This window comes from Rana temporaria, chromosome 13 (genome assembly GCF_905171775.1).
Source record: "Rana temporaria chromosome 13, aRanTem1.1, whole genome shotgun sequence".
NCBI classification, from domain to species: domain Eukaryota; kingdom Metazoa; phylum Chordata; class Amphibia; order Anura; family Ranidae; genus Rana; species Rana temporaria.
The window spans coordinates 54,177,529-54,198,224 of NC_053501.1; the positions used below are offsets into that span (position 1 = coordinate 54,177,529).

Below are 20,696 nucleotides of genomic sequence, written 5' to 3' on the forward strand. Positions count from 1 at the left end.
TATTGTGGGCACCCGGCCATGACAGCTTTTGGCTTCACGTCAGGGCCCTCACTGCGCATGCGCGAGCGGTGTGATTGGTCAGACGATCGCCTGGGACCTGTCACGTATCCCAGGCGATCGCCTACAGGGAGGGGCCACCGTAGGCGATATGATATATCGCCTAAGCGGTCCCTGGGCGGAAGTGGGACAGGAAGTCCCACTCCTACTGAAGCCCCCCCCCCCCAAAAAAAAAATTACAAATGTGGCATGTAAGGGGGCAAGGAGTGGTTTAAGCGGGTGAAACTCTGCTTTAAAATCACTGCTCCCGAAAAAACTGCAGTTTTTAAAACTTTTTTTGCATTGATACATGTCCCCTGGGGCAGGACCCAGGCCCCCAAACACTTTTTATGACAATAACTTGCATTCAAAATAAGCAATTTAGATTTCTCCCATAGACTTTTAAAGGGTGTTCCGCGGCTTTTCAAATTTGCCGCTAACACCCCAAATTGTTCGCTGTTCGGCAAACAGCCAATGTTCGAGTCAAACTCATGTACGACTCGAACATAAAGCTCATCCCTAGTGTCTAGTCAGCGCTGTATCCTGGCCTAGGCCAACAAGGCCCAGGCCTAGGGCAGCCCTTTGCAGGGGGGCAGCACGGAAAGAGTCCCCGCCGGCTTGCGCTACACTGTTAGTGTAGCGGCAGTCTTATGAGGCGGACTGGGCTGAGAGGCAAATTAGTCTAGCGCCCCCATAAAGCGGCCGCACTGCTTCTGGTATGCGGGCGGCCGCCATTCTGCAACTGTGGGGGGGGGGGGGGGGTTCTGCTGCACCATTGGCATGGTTAGTCCTCTCCATAAAATTATCAGAAATTTGTGCTTAAAGTAGAACTATAGGCTACACTTTATTTTTAATTTTGGATAGATTAAGGGGGGGGTTATAGCCCCCCTGTCAGTTTATTTTTTACCATCCCTGTCCCATTGCAGAAATTTCCTTTCACTTCCTACCCCATAGCCAAACAGGAAGTGAGAGAAAATCTATGCAAATTAAGGGAATTCATTGCCCCCCCCAACCGGCCCTCAGAACTAGTGTCCCCACTCAATTTTTTTTAGGGTGGGTCCTAAACAGAAAGGGGCGTGACCTTGCCAGGAAGGGGTGTGTTATATTTAAATTAGGGGTGCGCGCGTTTAGTCAGGCCTAGGGCAGCACAAAACCTAAATACACCTCTGTGTCTAGTGCTCCAGAGTATGTCGCTCTCCTTTGTGTACCACCCGGGTGGGCCAGGGTCTTACATGCCACCTTCTACAAGTATATATCATTACAAAATATATTGATACGCTAACAAATGTATTACTGTATAACAATGATCTCTAACTAATCTGGAACTTTTGTGCATAACCGACATATGTCACTTGTGAAATGAATGTACTGAACACAGAGGATAATGTGCATTGGAAAACAATTTTTTTTTCCAAAAAAAGAAGTGTACAAAGAAGAAAATCACCAGCCAAATGCTGAGCGGCTACTTGGAGCAATCTATGACTGGCCCACTAATTTCCCGTTACTGCTCGCATTCTGCGAGGGGTGGGTTTTGTGTGAAGCAGAGGCATTCATTGGCTGCCTCTACATAAGCAGTTACCTTATAGCTCTGCCTCACGCTTGCTTTTAGGGAGCCAAGAGCAGCAGGACACCAGCAGGTTTTGATTTTAGGTCCATCTTAAATAGTGAATGAGTAATGTAAACAGTGCAAACACAAACCAATCATCAATACTCTTATTGTAATGATTGCCCTAATGATGTGATGACACTGTGCTCTACACAAATCTTATTAAAGTGTAGGTTCACCTTTTCAGAAAAAATGAAGGTGATCACTGTACACCCTCCCCAGTGCCAGATGTACTTGCTTCTGTGGGAGATGAGCGGTCAGTGCCCACGCTGCCAGTGTACCAGTCTGGGGATTTGAATTACCTGCTCTTCGCCCTCTTCGTTCTGCAGGGGTTCTGGGACAGATCAGAGAGATTCTGATTGGTCAGCATTGACACATAGCATCGTTCTGATGCATCCCAAAAGCCCTGCAGAAAGAAGAGGGAGAAGAGTGGGCATTTTGAGTCCCCAAACCACTACACTGTTTGTGTGGGCACTGACAGCTCATCATCCACAGAGGTAAGTACAGCAAGAATGGGGAGGGTGCACAGTGTTCGTTCACCTTTGCGTTATTTCTGAAAAGGTGAACTGACCCTTTAAAGTGGTTGTAAACTTTTCCATTTATCCAGGGAGGTGATTATCCTCAGGTGATACACAAAGATGAAACAAATCCTCCTTCAAAAGTTGTACCTGTTAATATGCAGCCTTCTGTTCTCTACTTCCTTTCAAAGTCCAGAACTTATACAGATTTTCTGAGCTTTCAGAAAGAAGGGGAGCTTAAAAGGGGTTGTAAAGGAATTTTTTTTTTTCATAATAAGCATCCTTTACCTTTAGACATTCCACTTTTCACTTCCTCATTTTGCTCAGAAGTAGCTCTATTACTTCTCTGTTCACTTCCTGCTTGTCTGATTTTACTGACCACCGTGAAGGGAGGCTTTACTGCGGTGGTCAGTAACGTGCTCACCTCCTCCTGGGAACTACATCTGTGCGACAGGATGCTCTCTACGTGTTAGAGACTTCAAGGAGGTGTGAATTACTGGGCGTGCCGCAATTCATACTGGGAAATGTAGTTCTTACATGAACGAGCGCCACAAACCAGGAAGTGGATGAGAGAACAGAAACTAGAATGCCGGAGGTGATATAGATGAAGGAATTGAATAGGTATTTACTTGTTACTTTACCTTGCAGACATTAATTTTAGGCAAAATTATTTTTTCCCTTTAGTGACCCTTTAAGTTGCACTCTGCAGAGCTCAGTTGGCCCTGATTTGGGGGAAAGGACACACCCCCTTCACACAGGAACAGAGCTGAGGTTGTCAATCACAGACTGTGTCCTCCCCTGTCATTTGTTTATTATTATTTTCTTTGTGTCAGGAATAAATTGTGAGAAGCGATTCATGCACAGGAAGGAGGCTGAAGACAGAAATTACACTTAGAGCTTCGGATTGAGACAAGTACACACTTATAGAGGGATATTCTTTGTTCATATTTAATGTCTGAGGTTTACAATCACTTTAAATAATCCTAAAAAAAAAAAAAGCGATGAAATAGTCTCTCACCTCAACTAATCCCTTGTCAGTCAGCTGGAATACACCAGTCTTCTGTGCAGTTTCTATGTGAGCTTTTAATGCACTGTTCCCCATACTGCTCCAAGAGACCAACCTTAACAGCAATAACCAGCTCTCACAGTGGGATTACAGGCCTGTGTGTCATAGAGACCTGAAAACAAAAAAGACAAAATGTCAAACATAACAACCAGTGAAGAGATTCTTCCATCAAAGCCTTCTAGTACTGGCATTTTGCTTTGTGAACGTGTATTATTAGGAAAACTCAGGACACCGCCATTTCTGTGTCCACCTTCTGAAAATGATAGTTCCATTGCAGTAATGCTGATCTTTTGATTTCAACAAGTATTTTCAGAAAGAAACAGCAATGATGGGCTCCAGGTTCTCTTTAAAGGGGCCAAGTACTGTAAATCACAGAACAGAAATAATCACTGTAGCAGGTTGTATTGTCTGGATTATATATGCCATCTGCTGTACATTCATAAAACTCGTCTCACCTGTATAGGAGATACATAGCAGTTCTTGTGTTACTATTAAAATCACTGTATAGTACGAGATGTTAATAAAACTTCTGTAAATTTTGGAAGAAACCAAAAACTTAAAAAAAAAGGGAGGAGAAAATGTTTTATTTGCAGAGTAAAAAACAAAAAAAAACCCACACACACCAGTCCGCATGCCCTCAACATGGGGATGCCCTCAACTATGTTGATGAGGACAAGGGCTTCTTCCCGACAACCCTGGCCGTTGGTTGTGGGGGGTCTGCGGGTGGGGGCTTATGGGAATCTGGGAGCCCTCTTTAATAATCCCGGCCCCCCCACCTTATGTGAATGAGTATGGGGTACATCGTACCACTACCCATTCACCTGGAGAAAAAAAAAAAGTGTCAAAGTAAATCACACTACACAGGTTTTTAAAGTAATTTATTAGGAAGCTTGGGGCATCTCTTCCGACTTCTCCGCTCTCTCTGGCCTCTTCTTCCGCTGTCCGTGGTCTTCTGCCAGGCTCATCCACTATATTCTGCGCTTTTGCTAGCTCTTTCCCAGTCTTCTCATCGTCTTCTTCCCTCCACCCTTCTTCCGATGTTGACGCAACGCTCTCTCCCACTGTAATGCCGCGAGGCATAGTCACCAGGTGATGGCATCCACCGACCCCACCCCTTATGACATCACCATCCCATCATGCCCAGGTGGTGAAGTCATAAGGTGTGGAGTCGCTCGATGACATCACCTGGTGATCACGCCCCCTGCCAATATAAGTCAGTGCGCACCGTGCAGGGCATTACAGCTCGTCCACACCCCTTTCCTGACTGACCGGGCTGCGTGCTCTGATAAGGGTCTGGTATGGATTTTGGGGGGACACCCACGTCGTGTAAGAGGTTCCCCTTAAAATCCATACCAGACCGAAAGGCCTGGTATGCTCTTAGAGGGGGAACCCATGCTTTTTTTTTTCTTTTTGTCGTGGAATTCCCCCTAAAGATCATCAGAGCACAAGTCGTATACCAAAGTCGGATCAGGCAAGACGGCGTTCCCACTTTGATCTGACTTCAATAATATTCAATGGGCTGAAGTAGGATCAAAGTAGTACAGGGAGCATTTTCAAAGTTGGGCCGACTTGTGTCAGACCAGTTAAGACGGCTCCCATAGGGAAACATTGATTTTCACACGTCATGCGACATGGGCTCCCAATGTCAGACAAGTGTGAACCCAGCCTAAGGCTCTCTAACAAACTGAGGGCTTTACAGATAAGCTGCATTTATCCTGACTCTATTGGCTAATTAGGTGACTTTCGGAAGGCAATTAGTTCCACTAGATTTTAGTTAGAGGTATCAGAGTAAAAGGGAGCCAAATACAAATGCACGCCACACTTTTCACATATTTATAAAATATGTTAAAAACCATTTATCATTTTCTTACCAGTTCACAATTATGTGCCACTTTGTGTTGGTCTATCACATAAAATCCCAATAAAATACATTTACGGTTGTACATTATAATGACAAAATGTGGAAAATTTCAAGGGCTGTAAATACTTTTTTATTGGAAAATGAAGCAGCAGCAGCAGCAGATCACTGGTAAGGCCATCACATCCTAGCAGAAAGATCCCAGTATGTTAAATGCCTTTGGCTCAGGATACTGACCCCAAAGCCTTCACTTCCCACTCCCCCCTCCCCAAATGAAAAACTTTGTGGCCGGGATTCAGAAAGATTGCCTTATCTTTAGTGCGGCATAGCGCATCTGATAAGCGCTACGCCGACATAACTTTGAGTGGCTCGTACTGTATTCAGAAAGGACTTTCTCCCTTTCTTACGCCGGCGTAACGTAAAATGGCCGGCGTAAGCCCGCCTAATTCAAAGTAGCAAGGCCGTGGGCGTGTTGTATTTAAATTAACCGTGACCCCATGTAAATGCATGGCCGATCGAACGGCGCATGCATGCTCAGAATCACGTTGCAAATACTCCCTAAGATACGTTGGCTCAATGCTTTAGACGTGATTGTAACTTACGCCCAGCCCCATTCACGTACGACTTACGCAAACAACGTAAAATACGACGCTGTTCCGACGTCCATACCTTAACCACTTGCCGACCTGCTCATGTACATATACGTCAGCAGAATGGCACGGACAGGCACATGTACGTACCTGTACGTCCTCTGCTTGACGGCGGTGGGGGGTCCGATCGGGACCCCCCCCGGTACATGGCGCGGGTCGGTAATCTTCAGGAGCGATCCGGGATGCGGGGGCGGCAGTTCGTTTTTGTCCGCCCCCTCCGGATCGCTCCCCAGCCAATCAGCTTCCTCCCCCGCCCTCCTCTGCCTGCATTGTAAACACAGGCAGAGGAGGAAGTGATGTCACCGCTCCTCCCGCCGGTATATTCGTCCGGCGGAGGAGCGGAGACATCACACAGTGAGTACACAAGCACTACACTGACACCTGTACACATAGGCTTACGATCCCCCCCCCAGTCACCCCCCGATCGCCCCCACCAGCCCCCCCTGTCACACCGTCACTAAATTGCAGTGATCATTTACTGATCACTGCATTTAGTTTCAGTGTGACAGGCAGTTAGTGTCAGGCAGTTAGTGTTAGGTCCAGGATAGCCCCCCCCCCCCAATAAAGGTTTTAACCCCTTGATCACCCCCTAGTTAACCCTTTCACCCCCCTTTTTCCAGCGTCACTAAGCGATCGTTTTTCTGATCGCTGTATTAGTGTCGCTCGTGCCACTAGGTAGCTAGTTTTTTTTTTAGGTTCGCCGCCATGTTTTTATAGCGTTAGAAAATTTATGGGGGTACCTAACGCTATAAAAACATGGCGGCGAACCTCAAAAAAAACTAGCTACCTAGCGGCACGAGCGACACTAATACAGCGATCAGAAAAATGATCGCTTAGTGACGCTGGCAAAAGGGGGGTGAAAGGGTTAACTAGGGGGGTGATCAAGGGGTTAAAACCTTTATTGGGGGGGGGGGTAGGGGGCTACCCTGGACCTAACACTTTTAACCCCTTGATCACCCCCTAGTTAACCCTTTCACCCCCCTTTTGCCAGCGTCACTAAGCGATTGTTTTTCTGATCGCTGTATTAGTGTCGCTCGTGCCACTAGGTAGCTAGTTTTTTTTTGAGGTTCGCCGCCATGTTTTTATAGCGTTAGAAAATTTATGGGGGTACCTAACGCTATAAAAACATGGCGGCGAACCTCAAAAAAAAAACTAGCTACCTAGTGGCACGAGCGACACTAATACAGCGATCAGAAAAACGATCGCTTAGTGACGCTGGCAAAAGGGGGGTGAAAGGGTTAACTAGGGGGGTGATCAAGGGGTTAAAACCTTTATTGGGGGGGTAGGGGGCTACACTGGACCTAACACTTTTAACCCCTTGATCACCCCCTAGTTAACCCTTTCACCCCCCTTTTGCCAGCGTCACTAAGCGATCGTTTTTCTGATCGCTGTATTAGTGTCGCTCGTGCCGCTAGGTAGCTAGTTATTTTTTGAGGTTCGCCCGCCAGGTTTTTATAGCGTTAGGTACCCCCATACATTTTCTAATAAAGGTTTTAACCCCTGATTGCCCCTAGAGTTAACCCTTTCACCCCCCTATTGCCAGCGTCACTAAGCGATCGTTTTTCTGATCGCTGTATTAGTGCCGCTGGTGCCGCTAGGTAGCTAGTTATTTTTTGAGGTTCGCCCGCCAGGTTTTTATAGCGTTAGGTACCCCCATACATTTTCTAATAAAGGTTTTAACCCCTGATTGCCCCTAGAGTTAACCCTTTCACCCCCTATTGCCAGCGTCACTAAGCGATCGTTTTTTTCTGATCGCTGTATTAGTGTCGCTGGTGCCGCTAGGTAGCTAGTTATTTTTTGAGGTTCGCCCGCCAGGTTTTTATAGCGTTAGGTACCCCCATACATTTTCTAATAAAGGTTTTAACCCCTGATTGCCCCTAGAGTTAACCCTTTTACCCCCTATTACCAGCGTCACTAAGCAATCATTTTTCTGATCGCTGTATTAGTGCCGCTAGGTAGCTAGTTATTTTTTGAGGTTCGCCCGCTAGGTTTTTATAGCGTTAGGTACCCCCCATACATTTTCTAATAAAGGTTTTAACCCCTGATTGCCCCTAGAGTTAACCCTTTCACCCCCCTATTGCCAGCATCACTAAGCGATCATTTTTCTGATCGCTGTATTAGTGTCGCTGGTGCCGCTAGGTAGCTAGTTAGTGCCAGTAACGCTTACACCCACGCGCAAAACATACTCCCCCCATATGTGGAATTACACCCCAAAATACATTCTGCTGCTTCTCCTGGGTACGGGGCTACCACATGTGTGAGACTTTTTGGGAGCCTAGCCGCGTACGGGACCCCAAAAAACAATCACCGCCTTCAGGCTTTCTAAGGGTGTAAATTTTTGATTTCACTCCTCACTACCTATCACAGTTTCGAAGGCCATAAAATGCCAAAATAGCACAAAAACCCCCCAAATGACCCCATTTTGGAAAGTAGACACCCCAAGCAATTTTCTGAGAGGGATGTCGAGTCCATGGAATATTTTATATTTTGACACAAGTTGCGGGAATATGATAAACTGATTTTTTTTTGCACAAAGTTGTCACTAAATGATATATTTCTCACACATGCCATGGTTATATGTGGAATTGCACCCCAAAATACATTCTGCTGCTTCTCCTGAGTACGGGGATACCACATGTGTGGGACTTTTTGGGAGCCTAGCCACGTACGGGGCCCCGAAAACCAATCACCATCTTCAAGATTTCTAAGGGCATACATTTTTGATTTCACTCCTCACTACCTATCATAGTTTTGAAGGCCATAAAATGCCAAGATGGCACACAACCCCCCCAAATGACCCCATTTTGTAAAGAAGACACCCCAAGCTATTTGCTGAGAGGCATGTTAAGTCCATGGAATATTACATTTTTTTGCCCCAAGTGATTGAATATTGACCAAAAAAAAAAAAAATTACAAAACGTTGTCACTAAATGATATATTTCTCACACATGCCATGGTTATATGTGGAATTGCACCCCAAAATACATTCTGCTGCTTCTCCTGAGTACGGAGATACCACATGTGTGGGACTTTTTGGGAGCCTAGCCAAGTACGGGACCCCGAAAACCAATCACCGCCTTCAAGATTTGTGTGAGTGAAATCAAAAATGTATGTCCTTAGAAATCTTGAAGGTGGTGATTGGTTTTCGGGGTCCCGTACGCGGCTAAGCTCCCAAAAAGTCTCACACATGTGGTATCCCCGTACTCAGGAGAAGCAGCAGAATGTATTTTGGGGTGCAATACCACATATAACCATGGCATGTGTGAGAAATATATCATTTAGTGACAACGTTTTGTAATTTATTTTTTATTTATTTTTTTGGTGAATATTCAATCACTTGGGGCAAAAAAAATTAAATATTCCATGGACTCAACATGCCTCTCAGCAAATAGCTTGGGGTGTCTTCTTTCCAAAATGGGGTCATTTGGGGGGGTTGTGTGCCATCTTGGCATTGTATGGCCTTCAAAACTATGATAGGTAGTGAGGAGTGAAATCAAAAATGTATGCCCTTAGAAATCTTGAAGGTGGTGATTGGTTTTCGGGGTCCCGTACGCGGCTAGGCTCCCAAAAAGTCCCACACATGTGGTATCCCCGTACTCAGGAGAAGCAGCAGAATGTATTTTGGGGTGCAATTCCACATATAACCATGGCATGTGTGAGAAATATATCATTTAGTGACAACTTTGTGCAAAAAAAAATCAGTTTGTCATATTCCCGCAACTTGTGTCAAAATATAAAATATTCCATGGACTCGACATGCCTCTCAGCAAATAGCTTGGGGTGTCTACTTTCCAAAATGGGGTCATTTGGGGGGGTTTTGTGCTATTTTGGCATTTTATGGCCTTCGAAACTGTGATAGGTAGTGAGGAGTGAAATCAAAAATTTGCGCCCTTAGAAATGCTGAAGGCGGTGCTTGGTTTTCGGGGTCCCGTACGTGGCTAGGCTCCCAAAAAGTCCCACACATGTGGTATCCCCGTACTCAGAAGAAGCAGCAGAATGTATTTTGGGGTGCAATTCCACATATAACCATGGCATGTGTGAGCAATATATCATTTAGTGACAACTTTTTGTAATTTTTTTTTTATTTTTATGTCATTATTCAATCACTTGGGACAAAAAAAAAAAATATTCAATGGACTCAACATGCCTCTCAGCAGTTTCCCTGGGGTGTCTACTTTCCAAAATGGGGTCATTTGGGGGGGTTTTGTACTGCCTTGCCATTTTAGCACCTCAAGAAATGAGATAGGCAGTCATAAAATAAAAGTTGTGTAAATTCCAGAAAATGTACCCTAGTTTGTAGACGCTATAATTTTTGCGAAAACCAATAAATATACGCTTATTGCGATTTTTTTTACAAAAGACATGTGGCTGAATACATTTTGGCCTAAATGTTTGACTAAAATTTAGTTTATTCGATATTTTTTACTTTTTGTTATAAGAAAAATCTTTTGTTTTCAAAATTTTCGGTCTTTTTCCGTTTATATCGCAAAAAATAAAAATCGCATAGGCAATCAAATACCATCAAAAGAAAGCTCTATTTGTGGGAAGAAAAGGACGCAAATTTCGTTTCGGTACAACATTGCATGACCGCGCAATTACCAGTTAAAGCAGCGCAGTGACAAATTGTAAAAACACCTTGGGTCTTTAGACAGCGTATTGGTCCGGGGCTTAAGTGGTTAAAGGGGTTGTAAAGACAAAAATATTTTCCTCTTAAAATTAAAGTCTGACAGTAGCTGATAAAGTAAAAAGTAATGTTTTGCATTAGAACTAGTTTGATACCTGTTGAAATCGAGCTGTTTTATTCACCTCCGTCACTCCTGAATCATTATTCTCACTGACTTCCTGGTTTGCGGTGCGCATTCATTCTTGCTACATCACGGCCTAATGGGAACTACAGTTCCCATTAGGCTTAGCCTCCATGCCTGTGAGGGATAAGAGAGCATCTTCACGCAGGGCTGTAGTCATAGGGAGGGGGATGAGCACATTCTGCTTTCCACCATGGAAAACGGCTCAGATGCTGGTGGAAAGCAAGAAGAGGAGAGACAGGAAATGGCATTTTCAAACCTGGATTACTGTATTTTGGAGGTCAAAAGGAAAAACGAGGTAAGTGATATTTAAATGCTCTAGCTTACAGCAATCAATTGATCTAATAAAAAACGAACCTTTAGTGTTCCTTTAACATGACTTACCCCTGCTTTATGAGGGGTAAACTTACGCTGGACGTAAGCCTTACGTAAACGGCATAGCTAAATCCGACGGGCGCAAGTACGTTCGTGAATCGGCGTATCTAGGTCATTTGCATATTCAACGCGTAAATCTACGGAAGCGCCCCTAGCGGCCAGCGTAAATATGCACCCAAGATACGATGGCGTAAGAGACTTACGTCGGTCGTATCTTGGCCAAATGAATAAGGGCATAGAGTATCTGGAGATACGCCGTCGTAAGTCCTTTCTAAATCCCGGCCTATTAGATTTATATTCAGAATACTTTATTACTCCCAAATGGAAATGATTACATTAGATAAGTTACCAAATGATTAAATTAAAATGTATAGTATAAAAAAAAAAAAAAAAAAAAAAAAAGTGAAACTTCAGCCATAACTTGATAAAGATAATGTTCTTTAGCAAGGAACATTCCACATTAGTAAATACGCTACTAAAATTTGTGTGCGCTGTAAATTGCCTTCAGCATTGTTACTATTCCTTGTTGCCGGAGGCTGCCAGTTTGCTGAAGCCCGGAGCCCCTGAACAGCAGTAAATCATAAAGCAGAACTGAACCCATTGATTTATTGGTTAAAAAAAAAAAAGTTAAATTTCTGGAATTCCGGGATTGTTAACTGTCACATTTGCTTGTGTCCTCAAACTGTCCAACCATGAAATGGCTGGTGTCCTAACTGATGACATGTGCAGCACTACGGTAGTTGCAGATCAAACAGAAGCAGCTTCCTTGGCTGTAAAGGATAGGAGGGTTTAATTCCGCTTTAAGGCTGTCAGCGGATGAATTTGCAGGCCTCTACAAATTCAGCAGTGACTAAAAATGGAGAACAACCGAGCATGCACAGAGCAGGGTGAGACAGCGTATTACAGGATTTAAAAATAGTATAATCACTTATTTTTAATGTTTTAGCAGGACTTATTTTTCTGACTAAAGTTCCACTTTACTTGCTGACCACCCTATAGCAGTTTTACTGCTACAGGGCGGCAGCTGTGCATGGGATCACGCATATATGCACGTGATCCTGCACTTCTGCCTGCAGGGGGAGTGAGCGGGCCGCCTCTGCTGTAATTATTCAGTGCCAGGTACATGATGTCCACCGGCACAAACCAATCGATGGGCAGAGACTTTGAATGGAGATCTGCCTATGTAAACAAGGCAGACCTCTGTTCTGACAGGGGGGGGGGGGACTAAAATCAATCTCTTCCCCTCATAAAAGCAGCATATACTGTACACAAAAAACACTGGCTAGGCACACAGTTAACCCTTTGATCACCCTAGAGTTTAATCCCTTCCCAGTCACTGTCATTAGTACAGTGACAGTGCATATTTTTAGTACTAATAACTGTACTAGTGTCACTGGTTCCCACAAAGTGTCAGTTAGTGTCCAACTGGCCGCCGTAATATCGCATCCCTGCTATAAGTTGCTGATCACCAACATTACCAGTAAAACATAAGTAAATAAATGTCCATAAATATATACCATTGTTTGTAGACGCTATAACATTCGCGTAAACCGATCAATATACGCTTAGTGGATTATTATTATTTAACAAAAATAGAGAAAAATACATATTGGTCTAAAATGTATCAAGAAATTCGATTCTTTTTTTATTTGTTATTGGATGTTTCATAGCAGAAACTAAAAAATATTGGCCCAGATTCAGCATAGTTTTGCGCTTAACTTACGGAGGCACAGGGCAACGATTTTGCCCTGCGCCCCCGCAAATTTGTGCCGCTGCCCTCGATTCACGGAGCAGTAGCTCCGTAACTTGCGAGGGCGCGCCGGCAAAATTGCCCGGCGTAAGCGCGCACAATTTAAATGATCCCGCCGGGGGCGGGAATCATTTAAATTAGGCGCGCTCCCGCGCCGAGCGTAGAGCGCATGCTCCGTCGGGAAACTTTCCCGACGTGCATTGCGGCAAATGACGTCGCAAGGACGTCATTTGCTTCAAAGTGAACGTGAATGGCGTCCAGCGCCATTCACGAATCACTTACGCAAACGCCGTGAAATTCAAATTTCACGGCGCGGGAACGGCGGCTATACTTTAGCATTGGCTGCCCCTACTATTAGAAGGGGCAGCCTTGCGCTAACGTTGCCGTACGGAAACTCCGTACCTGGCTTGCGCAGGGCCCGCGCAAGTTTGTGAATCAATGGTAGTATGCAATTTGCATACTACACGCTGATCACAATGGGAGCGCCCCCTAGCGGCCCACGCAAGAATGCAGCCTAAAATCTGCGTGGCATAAGTGCCTTATGCCGCGCAGATTTTAGGCTGCAGTCGGTGTAACGAGGTTCCTGAATCAGGAGCACTCGTTACACCGGAGCAAGTAAGCAATTGCGCCGTGTAACTTATGGTTACACAGGCGCAATTGCTTCTTGAATCTGGGCCATTGTGGGTCTTTTTGTTTATAGCACAACTTTTTTTTTTTTTTTTTTTTTTTTTTAATAAATCCAGAGGTGGTGATCAAATACCACCAAAAGAAAGCTCTATTTGTGAGAAAATAATGACATAAATGTTATTTGGGTACAGCGTCGCATGACCGTGTAATTGTCAAAAGTAATGCAGTGCCGTATCGCAAAAAATGGCGTGGTCATGAAGGGGGGGGGGGGGGGGGGTGAGTCTTCCAGAGGTCAAGTAGTAAAGAAGAAGAAGGAAAAAAAGAAGCCAGCCAAACATATGAACTGATCTGCATTCTTTTAGAGGATAGGCAAGTATTCAAAGGTTTGCTTTATACATTGAAAACCCTCTACGATTGGCTAAAAGAGCATCTCCTGCATACCTGGACATCTATGCACACCCCGGTATTTACGGTACAATCTGACACAAATGCACAGAACAGTCATGGTGCATTATGGGAATTTGGCTGTGCAATAAGAAGAGCGGATTACAAGCTGATAACTAAGAAGCTTTTCCATGTATGAGTAACAATTAATCCTCAAGTGCTGCATGTTATATTCCATTATTATTGGGTGAATATTTTAGGTGTTCCAGGAAAGCCATTAGCATTGTTGACAATAATCTATTTATTTATTAACTTATTCATGAAGCCAGTGCAGCACCCAGAACATCATCATTTAAAGGGATTACGAGAAATTATATTAACCATTTAAGGACCGCCTCCTGCACATTTACATCAGCAGAATGGCACGGCTGGGCACAAGCACGTACATGTACGTCCTCTAAGTGCCCAGTCGCGGGCGCGCGCCCGCAACCTGGTCCGAAGCTGCGGGACCCGATCGCCGCTGGAGTCCCGCGATCGGTCCCTGGAGCTGAAGAACGGGGACAGCTTCCCCGTTCTTTACTGTGGCGCTGTCATCGATCGCGTGTTCCCTTTTATAGGGAAACACAATCAATGATGTCACACCTACAGCCACACCCCCCTACAGTTAGAAACACAAATGAGGTCACACATACCCCTTCAGCGCCCCCTTGTGGTTAACTCCCAAACTGCAATTGTCATTTTCACAGTAAACAATGCATTGTAAATGCATTTTTTGCTGTGAAAATGACAATGGTCCCAAAAATGTGTCAAAATTGTCCGAAGTGTCCGCCATAATGTCGCAGTTTTTTTATAAAAATGCAATAAAACTATCCCCTATTTTGTAAACGGTATAAATTTTGCGCAAACCAACCGATAAACGCTTATTGCAATTTTTTTTACCAAAAATATGTAGAAGAATACGTATCGGCCTAAACTGAGAAGATTTTTTCTTATATATTTTTGGGGGATATTTATTATAGCAAAAAGTAAAAAATATTGTTTTTTTTTCAAAATTGCTGCTCTATTTTTGTTTATAGTGCAAAAAATAAAAACCGCAGAGGTGATCAAATACCACCAAAAGAAAGCTCTATTTGTGGGATAAAAAGGACGCCAATTTTTTTTGGGTGCCATGTCGCACGACCGCGCAATTGTCAGTTAAAACGACGCAGTGCCGAATCGCAAAAACTGGCCGGGTCCTTTAGCTGCCAAAAGGTCCAGGGCTTAAGTGGTTAAACTGGATGAAAATCCAGCAGAGGAGATTGATAATAAAGGATTAGTTCGTGTAACAATGATGTGATCTGTATCACTGTCTACAGAAATATATTACGGTACTATTAAAGTTGTATTAAACCCAAAAACAAAAATGTAATATATTGCTGCTTCCCAATTCTTATTTGTGGTGGCTGCATTTGTTTTCACTCGGGATAGAAGTGCAATGGTGACCCCCTCAGACAGCAGCATGGTCAGTATGAGGAGAGGGTAGTGATAGATTTAAATCAGAACTCCGGGCAAAAACTTTTTTCCAAGTCCTCGTTGCTGATCTCCTACCTTCACCAACTAGGTCATCCATGTTCTTCTGAGCTCTGTAGTTCCTCTGCAATAGCCTGCTGAACTTGCTGAAAAAACATTATTGCCTGGCGATTTCCTGTTTGCAAGACCGCTGGCTGCCATTTCTCCAGCAGCTTCAGCCAACGATCTGACACGCCCCCTTGTAATGCTCTGAAAGCGAACAGGGACTTGTACTTCTGTCTGGTTCGCTGTAGTGGGCGGAGGGGGTCTCACAGCGCCCAGTCTGTACCGCCCATAGAGGTGGTGTCATCCTCCTCGCTGCCAGCACCAGCATCGCCCCCGTCGCCCTCTCTCTCCAGTGCGGGGAGAGTTACAGATCATCCAGATGTCAGCCTGACAGGTGTTGTATGTGAAAACACTGCGCATCGTAAAGCCCCTCCTCCCTGCACCAGCAATAGAACAGTGGGCTCTGCGCTGTATCACAATTCTGGTCCAGGGCTGTGCGGTGAGCGGTGTTCTCACATACAACACCTTTCAGACAGAGATCCACTCTGTGTCCAGATGAGCTGTAACTATCTCCGCTCTGCACTGATGATCACTGCCAAGCTGCACTGGTGACACCGCACTGATGATCACTGCCAAGCTGCACTGGTGACACCGCACTGATGATCACTGGCAACACCGCACTTATGATCACTGCTAAGCTGCACTGGTGAGGCTGCATTGATGAGGATGCACTGGTGGGCACTGACGAGGCTGCACTGATAAGCTGCACTGGTGAGAATCACACTGATGGGCACTAATAAGCTGCACTGAGGTGGCACTAATAAGGCTGCACTTATGGGCATTGATAAGCTGCACTGGTGAGACCACACTGATAAGCTGCACTAATGGGCAACTGATAAGCTGCACTGGTGGGCACTGATGACACTACACATTTAGGCACAGATGAGGTTGCAATGATAAGCAGAGTGGACACCATCCACTGCCAAATATCTGTAGGAGAGGTTTCCACCATCCCTGAAAAGTTGGCAGTCATTTTTACATGATTTTTCTTATTTTCAGTGTGATGTGTATTATATGTGACATTACATATCACAGAGACCAGTATTGTGGTGATATTGAAGCTTACTGAGATTACCATACATTAGAGCATGGGTCCTCAAACTACGGCCCTCCAGGTGTTCAGGAACTACAATTCCCATCATGCTCAGTCATGTCTGTGAATGTCAGAGGTTTACAATGCCTCATGGGATTTGTAGTTCCGCAACAGCTGGAGGGCCATAGTTTGAGGATCCCTGCATTAGAGGGTTCCACCATTATTGTGGCAATGCTTAGTAAGTTAGCGCTGCGCTTTTTTGTTTTTTTCTCATGCCGACATTTACTTGTGTCTTATGCTGATGTGAAGCATCATGGCCCGGCTCTCTATGTGGTGCGGCTGGGGATGGTCTCATATACACCACACCAGCACTGATTACTATCAGAAAGATCTCAAAGCTGCACGAGGAGGAATATTTGTAATACTGAATTACAGCTAAATACAGTGTGTATAATATATAATTATTACTGTGTGGAGTTACAGACAGAATAACAGGAAGTGAGCATTTCTCAGAAGAAATAAGGACATTTAAAAGCAAAATGGAAGGATGAGGTAAGTGAAGGAGGACTGCACTAAGGTAAAGGAAGCTATTTAGGAAAAAATAAAAAAATTGTACCTTTACAACCCCTTTAAAATAAAAAAAATTGGGCTAACTTTACCGTTTCGTTTTTTTTTTTAATTCATTGAAGTGTATTTTTTTCCAAAAAAAATGCATTTGAAAGACCACTGGGCAAATACCGTGCGACATAAAATATTGCAGCAATTGCCATTTTATTCCCTAGGGTCTCTGCTAAAATATGTATAATGTTTGGGGGTTCCAAGTAATTTTCTAGCAAAAAATATTGATTTTAACTTAAGAAACAAGTGTCAGAAAAAGATTTCTTCCTGCATTTGCTCTAAGAAGGAAGTTAGTTACAATGTTTCACGTTGTTAAAAACTTGGCAGACTTCCCAGATTTTTTCTTTACACACAGAAGTTTATCCCTTTGATCTAAACTTGGCAGACTGCCTGGATATTTTCTTTTGACAGCTCAGTGAGCAGATAAAAGTCTCTCCACTTGTTATATGAAAGAAATCAGCAAACTCTGCATTGGAGATCATCAGGGGGGTTGAAGAGAGATCACAATTTTTTAACGATTAATTGTGCAGCTCTGATCCCAAAATGACATCTGTGTAGGTGTGTGTCCCCAAACTCACATGTGTTCGGGGAAATGCACCCACACAGATGTCGTGCAGCCACTGTGTCTCAATAGATATCATTGGCACTGCGTGCTTGGGGGGGGGGGGGGGGGGAATACAAGGAAAACCTGCATCCCTGTGCGGGTAAACACAGGTATAGCACGCCCTGTGCGAATGAAGTCTTACAGCCAAGGAATCTGCCATCTTTTTCATCTGCATTTGCCACAGTGTTGCATGTGTGATCAGTTATGACACCAGACATTTGATGAACAGTTTGGTTGAGAGCACAAAGAAGTGTGACAGTTATCATTCATGGCATGCCTTGAATGTGACCGTTTTGGGGAATCATTAAAGTGGTTGCAAACTTCAGGCCTGAAATCTGAACAAAGCGCATAGATCTGAAGTGTTTACTGGTCTCTCGCCAAAAGCTCTAAGGGCCAGATTCAGGTACAATTGCGGCGGCGTAACGTATCGTAGATACGTTACACCGCCGCAAGTTTTCATTGCAAGTGTCTGATTCACAAAGCACTTGCGATGAATACTACGGCCTCCGGCGTATGCCCGCGTAATTCAAAGGGGCGTGTGCAATTTAAATTAGGCGTGCTCCCGCGCCTGACCTACTGCGCATGCTCCCTTTTGAATTACCCGCCGTGCTTTGCGCGAAGTGATGTCATTTTTTCGAACGGCGACGAATTTCGGATTTTTAAATTTCGACGCGGGAACGACGGTCATACTTTATACAGCACATACGTGTGCTGTGTAAAGTTAGGGCAGCCAAAACGACGACTAAAATTGCGACGGGAAACTAGACTAGCGGCGACGTAGCGAACGCGAAAAACCATCGTGGATCGCCGCAACTCCTAATTTGCATACCCGACGCTGATTTACGACGCAAACTCCCCCCAGCGGCAGCCGCGGTATTGCATCTTAAGATCCGACAGTGTAAAACAATTACACCTGTCGGATCTTAGGGATATCTATGCGTAACTGATTCTATGAATCAGTCGCATAGATAGAACAACAGATACGACGGCGTATCAGGAGATACGCCGTCGTATCTGTTCTGTGAATCTGGGCCTAAGTTTGTTTTCTCGCTGGTGCTTCCTTTCTCTTATCAGCATGAGTCACTTCTGCCAAGATCTCAGACACAAGATAAATTTGTGATGGGGAGGGAGCTCACAATTGTCCAATCACAACACAGCTCTGCATGTTCCTTCGCTCCTGTTTGCGGTGTGAAGGGGAGTGTGTGCCTTTCCTCCAATCAGCTCTCACACACTACTATAACTGCAGCTCTCCACCCCCTCCTCTGTAATACTAACAGATGCAGAAGAGTTTTAGAACGATTCTGCCCCTTTGAATGGGTTTAGGGAGGAAAAGACTGCAGATAAACAAGTAAAACCTACTTAGGAGGATTTGCTTCATCTATGTGCATCATCTGAGGCCAGTTACTTCACTGGGTACATGTGAGGGTTTACAAACACTTTAAATCGATTGGTTTAGTTCCATTTTAAAAAAAGTTATAGCAAATTTTTTTTTTTTTTTTCGTTTGGTATAAAGGTTTTACATAAAAAAACAAAAGCTGATCATTGTAAGCGCCCCTGTCAGTGGCAACGGGTTTGTCTCAACCCTCTAACTTACAGGTGTCAAACACAAGGCCTGCAGGCCGAATCTGTCCCTCCAGGCAATTTCATGTGGGCCTTGCACCTCTTCTGCAGCTGCCGGAGAGCTCCAGCCTTCCTCCAGACACACAGGGCCAGATCCACGTAGCGCGGGGCTTCTTTACGTCCGGCGTAGTGTATCTCAGATATACCCGTATCCACAAAGAATTTGCGCCGTAAGTTACGGCGGCGAAGTGTAACTGTGTCGGCGTAAGGGCGCGCAATTTAAATGGATGAGATGGGGCGTGTTTTATGTTAATACGTCTTGACCCAACGTAAATTACGTTTTTTCTGAACGGTGCATGCGCCGTCCGTGGGGGTATCCTAGTGTGAATGCGCCAAATTAACCCGCAACAAGCCAATGCTTTCAACGTGAACGTCATTCTACGCAAAGCCCTATTCGCGAACGATTTACGCAAACGACGTACACAATGGAAAATTCTACACTGGCCCGACGTCCATATTTAACATTGGCTACGCCTCATATAGCAGGGGTAATGTTACGCCGAAAAAAGCCTTATGGAAAAAAATGCGCCTGCCGGACGTACGTTTGTGGATTCGCGTATCTAGCCAATTTGCATACTCGACGTGGAAATCGACGGAAGTGCCACCTAGCGGCCAGCGTAAATATGCACCTTAGATCCGACGGCGTACTAAGAGGTACGCCAGTCGGATCTAGCCCAGCTTCAGGCGTATCTTGTTTTGTGGATACAAAACAAAGATACGCCGGAGCAACCTAGAAGTTACGCGGCGTATCAATAGATACGCCGACGTAACTTCTTCGTGGATCTGGCCCTTACTTTCTGCTTTCAAACAGTGCATCCAGCTTCTTCCCAGCAGGAGCATAAGGTAAGGGAGAGTGGGGGACTCAACTTCTGATGGTGGGGTGGCTCTTGACATCTAATGTATGGGGAGGGGATGCGCTGAACATCTAATCTTACAGATACAACCGCCCACAATGAAATTGAGTTTGACACCCTTGCTCTAAATCAGGGATAAGCAATTAGCGGACCTCCAGATGTTGCCAAACTACAAGTCCCATGAGGCATAGCGAGACTCTGACAGCATCAAGCATGACACCCAGAGGCAGAGGCATGATGGGACTTGTAGTTTGGCAACAGCTGGAGGTCCGCTAATTGCTTATCCCTGCTCTAAATGATACTTTTTCTAGACAGTTTGGTCTGTTAACGGAAGTAGAAAATATCAGGATTGCAGGAAAAGATAAAAAAAACGTTGGTGGATGAGAGATTTAAAGCAGAACTAAAGTTCCATTGTAAGAAACAGAGAGCAGGCAGTTTCTTATTGCAGAAGAGACAAACTGTCTTCCGCTATAAAATGCCCCCTACCTACCTACTCACTGTCACAACCTGCTGACGCCGTACCGATCTGAGTGCTAGGATGACTGGCTCCTGCACATGAGTGACGTCTTCTTCTGCTAGCCAATGAAGAGGCCCAAAGACTGGCACTCAGGAGAAGGTGCCAGGGCTGGTGGAGGAATTGCTGGTCAGTAAGGATGAGCTCCGGCGTGTTCGCATGGT

At 44.7% G+C, this 20,696-nt stretch overlaps 1 protein-coding gene across 1 annotated transcript in view; it reads right to left on the bottom strand.

Annotated features, from left to right (window-relative positions):
- Positions 1-20,696, bottom strand: part of LRRC57 (leucine rich repeat containing 57) — a 37,012-nt gene that overhangs the window by 14,785 nt on the left and 1,531 nt on the right. Inside the window, exon 2 of the mRNA XM_040331927.1 lies at positions 3,179-3,338. Within this exon, the coding sequence (XP_040187861.1) occupies positions 3,179-3,262 (84 nt within the window). The 5' untranslated portion in view covers positions 3,263-3,338. The remainder of the gene's footprint in view (positions 1-3,178; positions 3,339-20,696) is intronic.